General features: G+C 43.0%; 1 protein-coding gene across 5 annotated transcripts in view; it reads right to left on the reverse strand.

Moving 5' to 3' along the window:
* The window catches only part of SGMS1 (sphingomyelin synthase 1), a 224697-nt gene that overhangs the window by 14881 nt on the left and 194723 nt on the right, over positions 1–15093 (reverse strand). For all 5 annotated transcript variants that reach the window (XM_087824421.1, XM_087824420.1, XM_016220774.2 and 2 more), the window contains one exon: positions 3934–4051. In XM_087824421.1, the coding sequence (XP_087680547.1) occupies positions 3934–4051 (118 nt within the window). The remainder of the gene's footprint in view (positions 1–3933; positions 4052–15093) is intronic.

The following is a 15093-nucleotide window of genomic DNA, read 5'->3' on the forward strand; positions in this document are numbered from 1 at the left end:
CTTTCCCAGCGGCTGTCTTTGTTGCAAGAGCATTTTTCCTCTTCACATAATCATCTCACAGGGTTATTCTCCAAGCTATTACGTTTTGTGAAGTGACGAGCACACCACCACCGAATGAACGAACAATAGGGATGATTTTCACAATTACTACAGCACACTTGTTGGAACGCGTTTCCTAGCAGCCATGCATTTTGAGTACTGGCATTAAGGGAAGAATTAAGTATACTAATTATGGCATTTAATATGATGGCAGAACCAAGTTTAAATTCACATGACTGTGCTAAACAGAAAGTCCTATTCTAAAGCTCAACTCCCTTCCCCTGTATAGTTCAGTCATGATTGATAACTGTAAGGGTATCCACCACTAGACAGGCCTTGAATGCTGTCTCTATTCAAGGAGTAACGTCCGATTCTAGAAACACTGTACTCTTCTGTCCTGCCTCTGGTCTTTTCATCAATACACACAGCTTTGGCACCATCTAGGTTATAATGAATCACAAATGTTTAATTTCTACCTCTGGTTTTCCCCTCAACCTCAGGCCTACATTGCTAACTGTCCTGGACATCACCACTTAGGTATCTCACAAGCACCTCAGACTCTATTTGTTTAATCTGAAGTCGTCAACCTCCTTTCCTCCTTCCCTTAGAAGTATCGAAGTGGTAAACCCATTGCCTTTGAAGTCCTTCCTTTCCATCCCCATTCCTTACACCAGATTTAGTACCAACTCGTACTGATTCAGCCACTTAAACATGGTTCGAATCTGTCTCCTCCTTTCCACCCTTCGGGCCAGTGGTTTAGCCTGAGGCCCTCATTACAGCATTTTACAAATGCTGGGCAAGTAAGTCTAGGGGTCGAAGCGCAATGTGACACCAAGTTCCCTTATTTCTGTATAGCCGCATTTACACCAACAGAACCCCTAGCACCGCCTTCTTTCACTCACAGCTCCTGCAGACAGATATAAAAAGTGTTTTTAGCCCTGTTTTGCCAATAAGGGAACTGGGTTCTGAGAAGTTAAATGCAACTGCTATACAACAAGTGGCTGTGCAAGGTCACCCTAACTACTGGGTAGGTCTGTAGGTATTAGGGTAGTAAATCCCCTCTCTGTGCAGTGGTTCAGTGAGAGGCTGACCAAGGTTTGGTGGTGAAGACACTGAGAGATCAAACAGAACTCCGGACGGGATGACTTCTCCTAGGGTTCCTTTCAATTTTGAAACCCAGCCCTGGATATGCTTCTCAAGTAGACAGAGCAGGTGTGCGGGTCTCTCTCTGACACTGTGCAGTGCAGCCTCCTAGCCCTTGGCTGACCACTGAATTCCTTAAGCTTGACCTGCCACTCCACGGGCAGCCCCGAGCCTGTGAGGGCTTTGCTCACCCTTCTCTCTAGCTTCGGGAGTCACTGCTTCACCTGCAAAGTACTCTTGCCAAACAAGTTAAAATGGAATCAAATGAAGTCTCCAGAGCCAACTTTCTATTTAGAGGAAATATGCAGGAAAGGGGAATAAGTTCATTGACACTAGAAACAAATAATCAGACAAATCCAGAATGTGGAATATTCCACAAGACAACTGATCTGATCTACAAGTTACTGATGGGGAAAAATAAAAGAGAGAGAGAGGGCTGGTCCAGGATTAGAGACTTAAGAGACAGAACAACTATATGCAATGTAAAGGGATCCTAATTTATACAAACCAATGTAAACAGAAAAAGGCATTTTAAGACAACCAAGGTACTCCATGAAATGGCCACTGTGATACCAAAGAATTACTGTTAATCATGTTGAATGCACCAACAGCATTATAGTTAGTTATGCAATAAAATGTCTAAAAATTTTAGATGTATACAAAAGTATGTAGCAATAAAATGACATTGTCCGGGATTAAAAAAATACTTCAAAAGAAAAAACAGATGAAGCAAATGCAGCAAATCTTGATAATTACTGCATCTGGGTGTCGGGTATACAAAGGTCCCTTACACTAGTCTTTTACTTTGGGATACATTTCAAAATTTTCAGAATAAAAAACTGTTTTCTGACTTCTTTCTTCCAAGAGCCCTGTTCTGCAAATGAAGTAATTAGACTTAATGAGTTTTAACTGATAATGTTTGCTAAGGTGTGCTAATATTCCACCCTCTCTTGTATACTTTATTTGAAAATTTTCAATTTCTATTAGATAGTCACAGAATGATGTACCTATTTGGGATTTCTGGCTACACACTAAATGAGTGACATGTTTGGGTGTGGTTTTTGCATATAGTTCCTGCTAATACCTCTGCCTTTACCAAGAAAACCCACAGGCTATTTTTTAGTTACAGATCTTGTTTAGAGATGCTGATAATTGAAGCTGACTCTGTAAGTGCCAATGCCAACAGACCTGTGCTGGCCAGCAGCTGAGAGGAGCTGCAGAACTCCTAAGAAGAAACACAGTAAGAGCCCGAGTTGGGAGAAAGGCTACCCAGCATGGTGTTGGATCCATCTCCAATGTGTGCTTGGCCAGATCATACATCCCACTAAATTGGCATGACATGTTCCTTGGTGGAGAAACCTCCCAATGCACAGACAGGCTTTTTTAAGGAACTAAACTTAGGAAAATACCCTTAATAGTCAGCCTACTACTGAGAACATACTGCTAACAAGCCAGCCTCCCAGCAAGAGTCTACAACACTGGATCCTCAGTGATAACAAGGTATTTCTACAGCTCAGGAGCTCTATGGCTAATGCTGGAGAGAGTCCATAGAGAATACAGAAGATGTGAGGCTGGCTTCTTTGCACAAGTGGAAGAAAAAGCAACGCGGGAGGAACAGAGAGGTAGGACTGACACAGTGGAACACTGGGAATATTCATTCCTTCCTTGTGGCGGCTTCTCCAGAGTTAAGGAAAGAGTTTGCAGAAAAACAGAAAGAGCAAAGTAAGAAACTAGCTACCTCTCTGAGCACATACAGAAGTCTAAAAAGAAAGAGGGACCATAGTAAGCAAATAACCTAAAGGAATCCGAAATTTCAAATGCTAAAGACACCACTTTAAAAATCCAAAGTCCATTTTCAGCCCTCTTCCAGGGTTCTAGCAGAGAAAATATCTCTCTCCTGGAAGGAACAAAAGTACAAAGGGGTGACCTGAAAGGGTGCGGTTTCACCTGCACAAGTGCAATGCAAAGGAACGATTTCAAACACTCTAAAGTAGCCCATATTTTTCTCCCAACCAAGTCCAGAAAACTGGTCTCTTCTACTTATTACATCAGACCTATAACGTGGGTAAACATTTTTAAAACCAAGTCTTCTGCTTATTATTTCATAAAGTTCCAGTGGTCTCCCAAGCGGACATTATTCCAAGGTAAAGGTTAGGGGGAAGGAATGTTATATGACTTTGATGGAACGGGGGAGACAGTAAGAGAGGGATGAAGTTTATTTTAAAGAAAGGCTTCTACGTGACCAGAGAAGATCAGCGTATTTGCAAAATCTGCCTCGAGAGTGGCGATCTCGCCTGGGTGGGTGGAGGGTGCAAGGAGGCAGAAGCAGTGTCCCCTGCTCTGCTGTTACAATTACCACCGAAGGGATTCATAGAAAGAAGGAACAAATATCATTTCAAACCGAACTTTCCATCTAGGAGAGGGAAGAGCAATCGAAAAGCTTTTGGATCTGTGTCAAGGGAGAGAACGATTATTTTAAAAATGTGGCAGGAAACCAAAGAGCTACACCCACACACAAAGCTTAACTGCTTCCAGCACTGACTCGACCACATATTTTCTCAGCTGGGAAGCACTGGCAGGGTTTGGAGATTTTGAGAAGGGTGGGGCCACCTGGCCATGTTGCTCAGTATCATTCCCAGATGGGGGTGGAGGGACTTGATTGTATCCTAAAGAGATTTTGCCTTAGTCAAAGGAACCCCGGGCAAGAGGAGAAACAAACAAAAAGGGTAATTACAGTGAGGAATGGTTTACCTTCGGAGAGCAGTTGAAATGCATACCAGGTACTGGGAGTGTAGTTACATACATTGTAATACACCGATACAGGTACAGCGTGCCAACTATGCAGAAAAATCTTCTGCTAATAATAGACCTAGAAAAAGGGAAAAACAGTCACTCAGTCACGAAATTCCGCAGGTTCATGTTCTTTAAGTTTTCAGTGACCCAATAAAACAAACCCAAAGAACGACTTGAGAGCTTGCAATCAGAATGCTGAAACTGTAGTTAATAGCAGGTAGGGTTCTAATTCTCAGCAGCTCAGTGGTGTTCTTCCCCTTGGGGATACCTCTCTCCTTTACATTAGAAAAAAGCCTAAAAAAAAAGGAGCCTGTTGCCCAGCTGCTCACACTTCGCAATGACGGTCACCTCACAGACTCCCCTTATCTCTTTTTATCCCCTTATCGCTTCTTTTCCCAAGCATTTGAGTAATAGGCTCGTTACTACTTTTTCTGAGAGAAAAACACATTTGTTAAATGTCATTAAAAAGAAGTATGAGTAAAAGTGTCCGTGTTTTATAGATAATTATTAAGACTTGCCAGAATAGTATGTTATGTCCATACAGAAAACTTTATTTTCACTTTTTAAAATATCCCTATTTATATATCCCGTGACCAGGAGGTCCCGGTTGGGGCACATGCCCAGATTTCGGGCTTGACCCAGGGTAAGGAGCGTGCAGGGGGCAGCCGATCAATGGTTCTTTCTCATCATTGATGTTTCTCTCTCTCTCCCTCCCTCCCTCCTGCCTTCTGAAATCAATAAATATATATTTAAAACAAACAAATAAATATCCCTACTTAAAGGAAAAACTACTCAGAACCTAATACTATGGAAATTAGACCTAGAATAGTAGAACTACACTGTTCTTCACATTTGGTACAAAGATCTAAATTTTTTTTTTTTTTAAGTGAAAAAAAGGACTATATTAGAAAGTGATACTGAAATACTGTTTTCTCTTTCAACTAACCCATAGCTAGAAATAAATGCAACTCATTCAGTGCTCACAACTGGTGTGCAAGCTCTTTGTGGAGGACACTGGCTTTCAGAAACAAACAGGTCCTGAAACAGCAGTGGAACTAAGCAACAATCCCAGTTACGGGGCCATTAGCAAGCAGGAGAGCACAGCTAACACAGACTCGGGGAGGTCACATCTCCGGAGCAGCATGGAGCCGGTGCAGTTCAGGTGCCCGACTCAGGTCTCTGAGGAGCAATGCCAGTGCATGCAACATGGACAAGGCAGCGCTCAGCTTCCCTTCACACAGATGCTGGCTCCACCTTCACCAAAGGCCTACTGGTGGCCTGACCATCTCAGTTAGTTACCTTGGAAATTGGTCTTCCGAGCCAGCAAAAGGAGGAAAGGATGTCTCTTTCTTATGAACCAGAGAAATGCTACTGAGGTATTTCCCCAGGGTGTTAACAGTGGTTATAGTTTTACCAAGTTTCTCCTATACGCCAAGTTCTGTGCCATTTAATTCCTAACACAGCCTGCAGTGCACGACAGTGATCCTTATTTTACAGGTGGGGAAACTGTGGTTCAGACAGTTTAAGCTAAAATATAAATATATTACACAAGATAAAAGGATTCAGGAAATTGCTTCAAATGGTGTAAGAAATCCCAGTTTTATTTGGAGACTACACTGCTGTGTACCTAGAGGTGAGCAAACATTCTATGACATTAAAGCTACATTTCAAAATCTACTTAAGTCAGATTTTTCACTCAGTTAGTATTTAACATTTCATATTCACCCAGAACTCTAAAAAGTAAGCATTGTGATAATAATTTAATAACTGTATTAGTTATTAAAGTTCTGAAAAATCCTTCTACACATCCAACATTAAGTGTACCCCTTTTCCCATTACTGTCTGCACCGTCTGCGCCGTCAGATTTGCTTTCTACCCCCACTCCCTAGTTTACTCAGTCATGCTGAACTGTCATCCACTCCTCAACGTTCTCTCTCACCTGAACTTCCACAGCCACCTTCCGTTCCACCTGTTGTCCCCAATTCCACTCAGGTCTCCCTAAAATCTACTCCACACAGAGCAGCCAGAATTATCTTTTTGGAAATAGTTAAACAGCGTGTGCCCTTTAAAACTCTCCAGTGGTTGCCAAATGTATCTCGAACAAAATCCAAACCCTTCACCAAGCTCATGAGGCCCCAGATGACCTGGCCGCCTCTGCTCAACCTCGAGCTCCGCTGCTGTCCCACCGTTCTCTAGAACCCAGCTTCAGGCAGATGCCTTTGGTACTCTGAACACCCCACACAAAGTCCCTCCTGCCTCAGGCAGGACCTCTGTGACAGCCATTCCCCTTGGCGTGGACTCCTGGAACAATGCCTGTCATCTTTCCACCTACTCTAAAGAAGTTCCAGGTACTCGCTCTGACCTTTCTGTTTTAGTTTCTTCAGAGTCCCATTCTTCCCTCCATCCCCTACATTCTGCTAAGTCAACTCCAGAGTTTCTTTCATCTGCTTCCCTCTCTTTAATTCCTTACTACTAGCCCTTGGAGACCCCAGATCATGACAACGACCCACCACTGTCTACTGAAGTTCAAACTCCCAGGACTCCCCTCCACATGACCCCAAGCTACCTTATGTCTTATCTTGCAGGCCTGAATCCCACTGCCCTGGGCAAAATAAGCCACTCATTGTGCCCTAAAACTCCAGTTTCTTGCTTTGCCAGCAAATACCTTTCCCTGGCCTTTCCCATTATATCATCTGTTATAATCCTATCCTATAATCCAGTTCAAATACTACCTCTGCATGGAGCCTTCCAGGTGTCGCCAACTGGATGGAGCCACGTCCCCCTCCAAATCACTTCAAAACTTGGTTTCTATTTTAAGGTATTTTTAGTTGAAAGACTAGCATGACCATTACCAACAGAGGGTCTTGTCTCTTCTATTATGGGCAGCTCTTAAACAGAGTTGTGCCTTTTAGTCCCAGTAAGACTTTCGATGGTACCTGTGATACAGGCAATACCATACAGTTCTGTGCTGTAGAGCTTCGCTTCTTACTCCCTCTGATAGTCCTTACCTGCTTCTTACCATAAACGTTTGCCCTTTAAACTCCTCCATGTATCTGCCAGAATTAACCTGACCTATCCTTCACTCTGCACCCTTTTTGCACTTATATTTTAATTTACAACACTTGCTGAGATTGCTACATTCACTCATCAAACTTAGGCTGTTCACCCCTGGAGACTGGGACCATGAGTTCTGCATCTTTCTCCCTTTCCTCACCCGTCTCCACATTGCCCTGAAAGCTTTCTACCCATCGCAAGGGTCTCAACTGCCCCAGACGGTCGGTCATGAAAGCCCAGGCTTCATTCAGTATTTCAGGAAAGAAAATTCCAAGGAAAGGTTTGTAAAACAAATCAAAGGGGAAGAATAAATGCTGAAGAACAAACAGAAAAGTAAAAATATATGCTCTCCTAGGAGTCCTATAACTCATTTAGTGTTTCCTGCACACTCACTGGGCGATCGCATGCTGTGACTCAGGAGAATGACACAGACCCGTGCTCCCAGCGCAGAAATGTGTCTATACACGCACAGTGCCTTTTTTCCTTTTAAAAATCCAACTCCAAGAGATTTCACATCTTTGGTGTTAAGTATTTTAACCACATTCCTGTTTAGCACATATTATCCCATTTTACAGAAGGGAAAATTAAGGTGTAAAGAGCTTGAGTACTACCATAGGACCGCAGAGTCAGTCAATGAGAGAGCTATACAAAACCCAGGTCTCCTGACTTTCATTAGCTACTCTCTTCACTAAATTCAAGTTTAAAAAAGTCAGTGGCTTAGACTTTTCTTCTAAGCCCCATATAAAAAATATGCAATAAATTGCAATAGTTAAGTTTGAGAAATGATCCATATTGGTTTAGGGGACTTGCAAAGAGCAGCTCACATTATAAAATTGTCTCTGCCCAACATACCTTTTAAAAAGTATTATTTCCTGACTTTAAATATAGATTATAATAAGGTAAACAAAAAATGTTACTTTATAAGACCTGAAAGACAACATCAATATGATCTACTTGAGACAGTTATGAAGAATTAAAATCAAGTATCATCCACAAACTGCTACATACATATGTATAAAACAAAGGGAGTTATATTTCTCGCTGGTATTTTAGGCTATTAACAAAAGTAATATATGTATATATGTGTATATATACACACACGTGTATAAACATGTGTGTGTATACACGATACAAATATGTAATGCAAATATGTATGATATAATGCAAATATGTATGTTTACCCACATCTTTCCTCATTCCTTCCCTTCATCAAAACTTACCCACCCAAATCACAGTTTTAGGGGCTTGTGCAGTGACAGCTAGTGAAACTGAACAATTAATATTTGCTCTTGGGCTAATGGATTACCCTTAAAAGTAACACTCTCTCATTTTTAACAGCAGGTTTCCAAAAACATAATAACCATATACATCACCAGCAGTGACTGACACTCATTGAATTCTAGGCACAGTAACTAGGAGCTCTCAAAAAATGTTAGCTGCTGCTATCAGTACTTTTTTTTATCTTTATTGTTGAAAGTATTACAGATATCCCCCTTTGCTACCCCCATTGACCCCCTTCAACCTGCATCTGCTCCCTCCCTACTGTTATTTATTTATATAACAAAAACCCATGTGCTGGGCATTATTCTGGGCACTGGAAATAGAGCAGTGAACAGAATGGACCCAAAGCCTGCCTTGGGTGCTTATGTTCAGTGGGGGAGGCAGACAATGAACAAGGTAAATAAATACAATGCAGGGAGGGGCAAAAGTAGGTTAACCGTTGAGAGTACATGCAACACAGAGTTTACTATTATTTATTAATGACTGTTATTTCCATATGAACAACTGTAAGCCTGCTTTTTCCCCACCCTGTACAGAGCAAGTTAGATACGTGCTAAAGGGTAAAATTAAGCAAGAGTGCCATTTGGGCTAAGTTGGTCAGAGAAGGTGTCCCTGTGTCTGAGGGGGTTACCATGAGGATATCTGGGAGACTCCAAATTAGAGGCTAGCAAGTGCGGGTGTTTGCTGACCAGCAAGGGGGCCAGGGAGTGGAGGACACGGCGCCGGGTCTGACAGGGCCTCTTTGGTCACCATGAGAACTTGGGCCTTAAAGCTATTATGAGGTGAGAGAAGAGCGACATACACCAACTGCCTCTTACAGCGACACTCTGCCTGCCAGGTCGGCAGGTGACTTACAGGGAGCAAGAACAGAGACTGAGCAACCAGCAGGAAGCTCCTGCAACAACCCCAGGAAGAGATGACGGTGGGTAGACCTAGGGCAGCAGCAGAGGCGGTGAGAAGTGGTGGGACTGACAGACAGGCCCCATGTGTACTTTTAAATGGTATCACATTTGCCTTCTATTTTATAGCATGCCCGGTGATTACCAATTAGCTACTGTGAGAGTAAGAAGCAGACAGAGCCCGGGACTGAGTCTGTCGTCTAGCCCCTAGAGTGACTGCCCTTTCCCACTCCCAACAATGCCCCTGGTGAAAGAGGTGAGGGACGGGCCTGCAAAACCCCACAGGTCCAAACTGTGGGGATGGGACAGGGAAGGTCCCCAGGAAAGGACAGAAAGCAGGACCTCAGCCCAGGCTCTACAGCTCGGATGGACAATGAGTCACAATTAATGGGAGAGGCGAAAACTTACTAGAAACAGGAAGGAAAAGAACAAGGTTGGGCACTCCTGGCCTGTGGTCTTCAGCAGAAAATCGTGGCTGAAGTTGGTGGCAAAGGAGACTTCCTAGACTGGTAGTGAGGAGGGCTCATGCCACACCTAGAAGTTACAGGAGGTTATAGCAGTCGGTAAGGACAGAGTGAAGTATGTTTTCTACAAACGATGGTGGAACACAAGATACGTTGGCTCTCAGGGTTGGCAGGTCCCCTTTGGGGCAAATGTGCATGTGACCCAGATGATATATGACACATGAACCTTATTATCAAACACTGAACTGGTCTGTCTTCATTCTATCTGTCCTATGCACATGGAATCTGTGCCACTATATCTGTTAAGAAAACACCAGGGGACGAGTGCCTGTTATACCAGGACCTAGACAGGATTTATACTGAAGTGCCTTCAATCCCCAAAATATACCATGTGGGATCTTTGGGCCGGTCAACAGCTTTGCCGAGTCTCACCCACCTTCACTGAGAGTGAACAACACTACTTATTTTGAGAGGAGATTGGATCAAACACCACAGTGCATGTAAAAAATTCTTGTACCCAAGTATCAGCTGGCTGGAATCTGCCATTTGATAGGGCGATAATGACTGTTGGTAACATGGGTGAACAGCAGCAGAAGAAAACAGACCTTGAGTGAGCACCAAATAGACGCAGCTGCACGGAGAGGGAGACGCAAGAGGGCAAGAGATGCTCCCTGAGCTCTTACCTTGTTGTATTGCTGGAGAGGGGTATGACCCCTGATCAGCCAATTAATTAATGAGAGAGATGCCCCCCAAAGTGTCAATAACACGAGAGGCTTTGTGTCCTCATAAGTTTTATATCTGGATAGAGTTTGAATAACACACTTTCAAAAACTGAGGTGTTACAATGAGAACAAATTCCTCAGAAGGTAACCTCGGTGCAGCTTTCTTGGCTTGCTTCTGCATCCTAGTGCCCAGTATTCTGTAATTCTTGGTAAATAACTCAGTGTAAAGATGCCCTGAAGCACCATTAGAGACTAGCCTTGTGGTCCACATAAGGTCAATTTATAATGAAATGAAATGGCCTTAGGAAAAGGCTCTTCTGGAACTTGAACAATAACTTCTATTGAACAGGAACCTGAAGAGGACTGCTTCATATCAAATGCTCTATTACCAAGAACTCTTAAGAACTTAACTTAATCACAACTATCAAAGGCTTAAAAACAATGGGAAAAATGTTGACAATAACTGGTTATTAACTACCTTAGGGATTAAAGAGGAAAAGAGATAAGTACATTGATCCAATCAACTTAATGTGAAAAGCAGTGCTGATAGAATTACAATGGGGTAAAATGAAAGATAAGTGTCAGTGGAGAGTCTAGTCTGCTAAATAAGACAAAAACCAAAAGTAATCAAATTTCCATCTGGAGCAGCAGTCCCCAATCAGTACAGGAATATGTTCTTGGAAATTAGATTGCATTCACATAAGAGAGCTAAATGCTATAAGATAAACTTTCTTATGCTGGAAGATACCCACCTAACAAATAATGGCTCCAAAGCCAGAGCATTTATCAAAAATTAAAATATGAAACAAATCTTTTCCTAAGTGGTCTCTGAAGATACAATACACACTGCTGCCAGACATCTAAAAACCCATCCCAGTCCTCTGGGAGTGCAGTCCTAGAAAAGCCATACTGGGAAACTATACCTGCTCCTCTCAGTGGGACAGACAAAGCCCCTGGAACAGTTAAATCAATACAGATGTCACAACAGGTCCTAAGCAGGATCTGCCAACACCGTTTCCCTTCTCCGGCTCCTTCCCCTTCGACATGGGATCAGTTTGCAAAGAACCTACTCAGTGACTGTTCTGCCAATCTCTCTGTAACTCTACACGACTGGTTCATGCCAGAATGTTCTACCCCATATCCAGTGCCTCAATCGCCGGCCTCTTTCCACTCCACCCCACACCCTGACTATCCAATGGCTCCTTTTCTTTTTTCTTCACATTTTTACACCACCAACGGACCAATAAATCCCACAACATGAAGTCATCCTTACCCAATCCGCCCCCCTCAACTAACTTACACTACTTTTTTTTAGGCAAATGTCTGGTCCACGAGAAGCCAGGTAGAAAACATACACCAGGATATGCATACCACAGGGCTCTGCCCTGAATAAAATACATTCAAGCAAGGTTGAGAGCTCCCAAGTTAGGGAATTCTATCTCCCCATAAAATTCAGGGATTCGCAGAGAGGCCCAAAAACCCTGCGTGAGGAAGATACTACAACAGAAGGCAGCCCTACAGCCATAAAAGATAAGCAGCTCTGAATGAAACAGGAACCAAACCTTCTTCAGAGTTCATCCCTTCCCACCGCCCCAGCACAAAATTTATTCACTGGCCACACGTTAGATGAGTTGGGTTGCGACCATTTCCCACCTGGACCGTAGCAATGGCATCCTAACCAGTCCCCAGCTTCCATCACACTCCCTATTCTCTATACCGCTGCCAGAGCGAATCTTCTAAAATACAAATCTGTTCATAGCATTCTTTCCTAATGACTTGCCACACCTGGAACAAAATCAATCCAAACTCTTTAGCCCCGGCTGACAACACCGACCCAGTCACTGTCCACACCTCGTGACCACCTGCATCAGCTCACTGCTCGCGGGCCCTCAGCTGTTCTCCAGTGAGTCCGGGGGCACTGCACTTGCTCTGTTTCCTGTCTGACTGCTCTGGCCCCAAACTTCTGCAGGCACGCACCCGCATTTGGCTCAGGTGTCTGCTCAGCTGTCACCTCATTAGAGGCCTCTTCCACTCATCCCATCTAAACCCCCTCCCCACTGTCCCTGGCACCTTCTAACCTATTGTGCGCCTTATTTCTCTTCATGTCCCTTATCACAGCCTGGCACTATGTATTCGTTTGCTTACTGCTGGGTTAGCCTCGCCAGAAGGTAAGCTCCACAGGCGCTCGGGGGTCTCTGCTCTCCGCAGTACCCCCAGCGTCTACAACAGTGCCTGGCACATAGAAGGCTGCTCAGTAACTACAAGTTGAATGACAAAATGAATGTTAAGTGAGCACTTTCTCTGTACGAAAGGAACGGAGAAGTTCTAGGTTCTAGGGAACGCCACTGCCCATGCAGCAGAATGAAGTTGGAAGAAAACGACGTAAGTCTGGTGTTAGAAAGCTGAGTTTGAGGGTCTTCGATCACCACACTAAGTCATACATAGTGATCTCTCTGGTGGCTAAAACCCCCGCCTTGGAAATTCTACAATCCTACTCCCTGGCTTTATACCCGGTGTTCACAACGTCCTACTGGCCGCACGTATCACGCAGAGGTGCCACGTGGCAGCGGTGATTCAGCCACGCATGGGAAGTCCTTACCAAGTCTGCAATTCAACAGTCTTTATCATGCTTTCTTAAAACAAGGGATAGCTGTTAGGCAGTGAAGTCTGACACAAATGCAGAGGTTTCCCAGGAATTTTTCCTAGTCACTGGCTTGAAAGTCCAATTCTAAATGGAGAGACAACATTATTTACTATTTAAGAATCAAAAAGTTCTCAAGGAGAGGCATTAGTGTTGCTTTCCACTTGGCAATGTTATGGGAATTCCATGTGGATATATGGATATATGAACATATATACATATAGACACGAGGGGGAGATGTTAAGAATGAAAAGAGGCAAAAAAAAAAAATTTAAAAAAAATTAAGTGCTAAAAACAAAACTTATGTTTGACAGTAAAGGACAAATGCATACAACATAAGACCCAACTGTCACAATGTCACAAATTCAGCATCAAGGTTTCCTAGCATCTCAAGCATCTGGCTGAAAGGTGTGCTATGGAGGGATATTGCCCAAATTCCAGTGACCTCATATCTCAGTAAGTTTACACCCTCTACACTTTCAGACTCCCGATTCTTCTCTAAAAAGCAGAAGATACAGAAGCAAAAAGGAACAGCCTGATTTTTCAAAGGGCTCTAATCTAAGACTATTAAAATCAAAGTAAAACTCCCCTGTGGGGATCACCCCCAAGGAGGCATGTAGAACGTGCCTCCTAAGTGGCAAACCTCCAGGTGGAGGTTGGGGAAAAGGGTCGAGACTCAGAGGAGTTTAGCAGAAAAAGAGGGAGAGGTGAACTCCCTGTTCAGTACGATATTCCACAGCCAGAAGTCTCCATTTCCCTGCATGCTGGATAAACAAAGCTGCTACACAGCAACAGGCAAACAACCAGAAGCCAGGGGTCTCTTTAGGGAGCCGGGAAAGGCAGTGTGTCAATATCCACTGCATCTGTCCTCCTACCTCTCCCATGTCTGGTGAGCCACACACACTGGAGACAGGCCTCAGGGAGGCAGATGGGAAACCAGGGACACGCCCCAGTAGAAGGACAGGGGGTGGCACTGCTTAGGATTATCAGGACAACAGATGGATTCCATTTCCCATGTCCCTATCCTGTCAACATGGAAATCAGAGCAAGCACTCTAAAGAATCCTTAGTTACATGTCTCCTAGACACACAAAAAACACTCTGCAGCTATTAACGTTCTAACATAATTGGCGCATTCAATCGTGTTAGAACAAAATAAAACATAGTTGTATAGAACAAAAGAAATCATCTAGACTGAGGAGCTCTTATTTTGTCTGTGAGAAAAGCCAGGCTCCTGAGGTGAGAGTCACCCACACTACTCGGCATGTCAGGGCACAACTGGGGCTGGAACCCAATCTGCCTGTGTCTCAGCGCTGGGTTAATTTGGTCCAAGGCACAAATCAACTGATTTATTGCTACTGAACAATGTAAATATACAAGTGACTACAGTGTTGGCAATAAGTACTAGTAAAACATGACATTCGAAAGCTTAAAGCAAAACAGATATGAGAAAAAGTCCCTGCTGAAATATAGACAGTGATACATTTTAAAGAAATTAGCCCTATAGTTAGGACACTTCCTTAGAACAAGAATGAATTATTTGGACTCATGCATGGTATGATTTAACCAAAATTATATTCTGGTTTAGTTAATTATTTGCTTGCATGTAAAAATATTGATGAAAAACCAGAAAATAAGCTCTCATCAACAAAACAATGCTCTGCAGCTAATAATGTTCTAACATAACTGACACACTCAATGGTGTCAGAGGGTTTTCCAATATTAGGAAAAACTCAGAAAACATAATTTAGTTGATTGACTTTTTAAAGAAAAAATATTGGCATTTTTTTCTAATGTGCTTTTAGAAAAAGCAGTTTAGAAGTTAAAAGTTTAAAAGTCAAAAGAAGAAACTGAAGTTTGGCAGCCAAATGAATGTAATTAATAAATCTGAAGCATCTCACACTTCTAAAGCTTATTCCTATCTATTTAGCCTCTTAAAACTAAAGCAAACCAAAAAAAGGTCTTCCATCAAATCAAATGCAGCCCAGATCATCATTTCTATACTACAAATTTAGCTAAAAATTTGCTAAACCCGCCCCAAAAGAAACACTGGCCACT

Source organism: Miniopterus natalensis, chromosome 14 (assembly GCF_054644295.1).
Source record: "Miniopterus natalensis isolate mMinNat1 chromosome 14, mMinNat1.hap1, whole genome shotgun sequence".
NCBI classification, from domain to species: Eukaryota; Metazoa; Chordata; class Mammalia; order Chiroptera; family Miniopteridae; genus Miniopterus; species Miniopterus natalensis.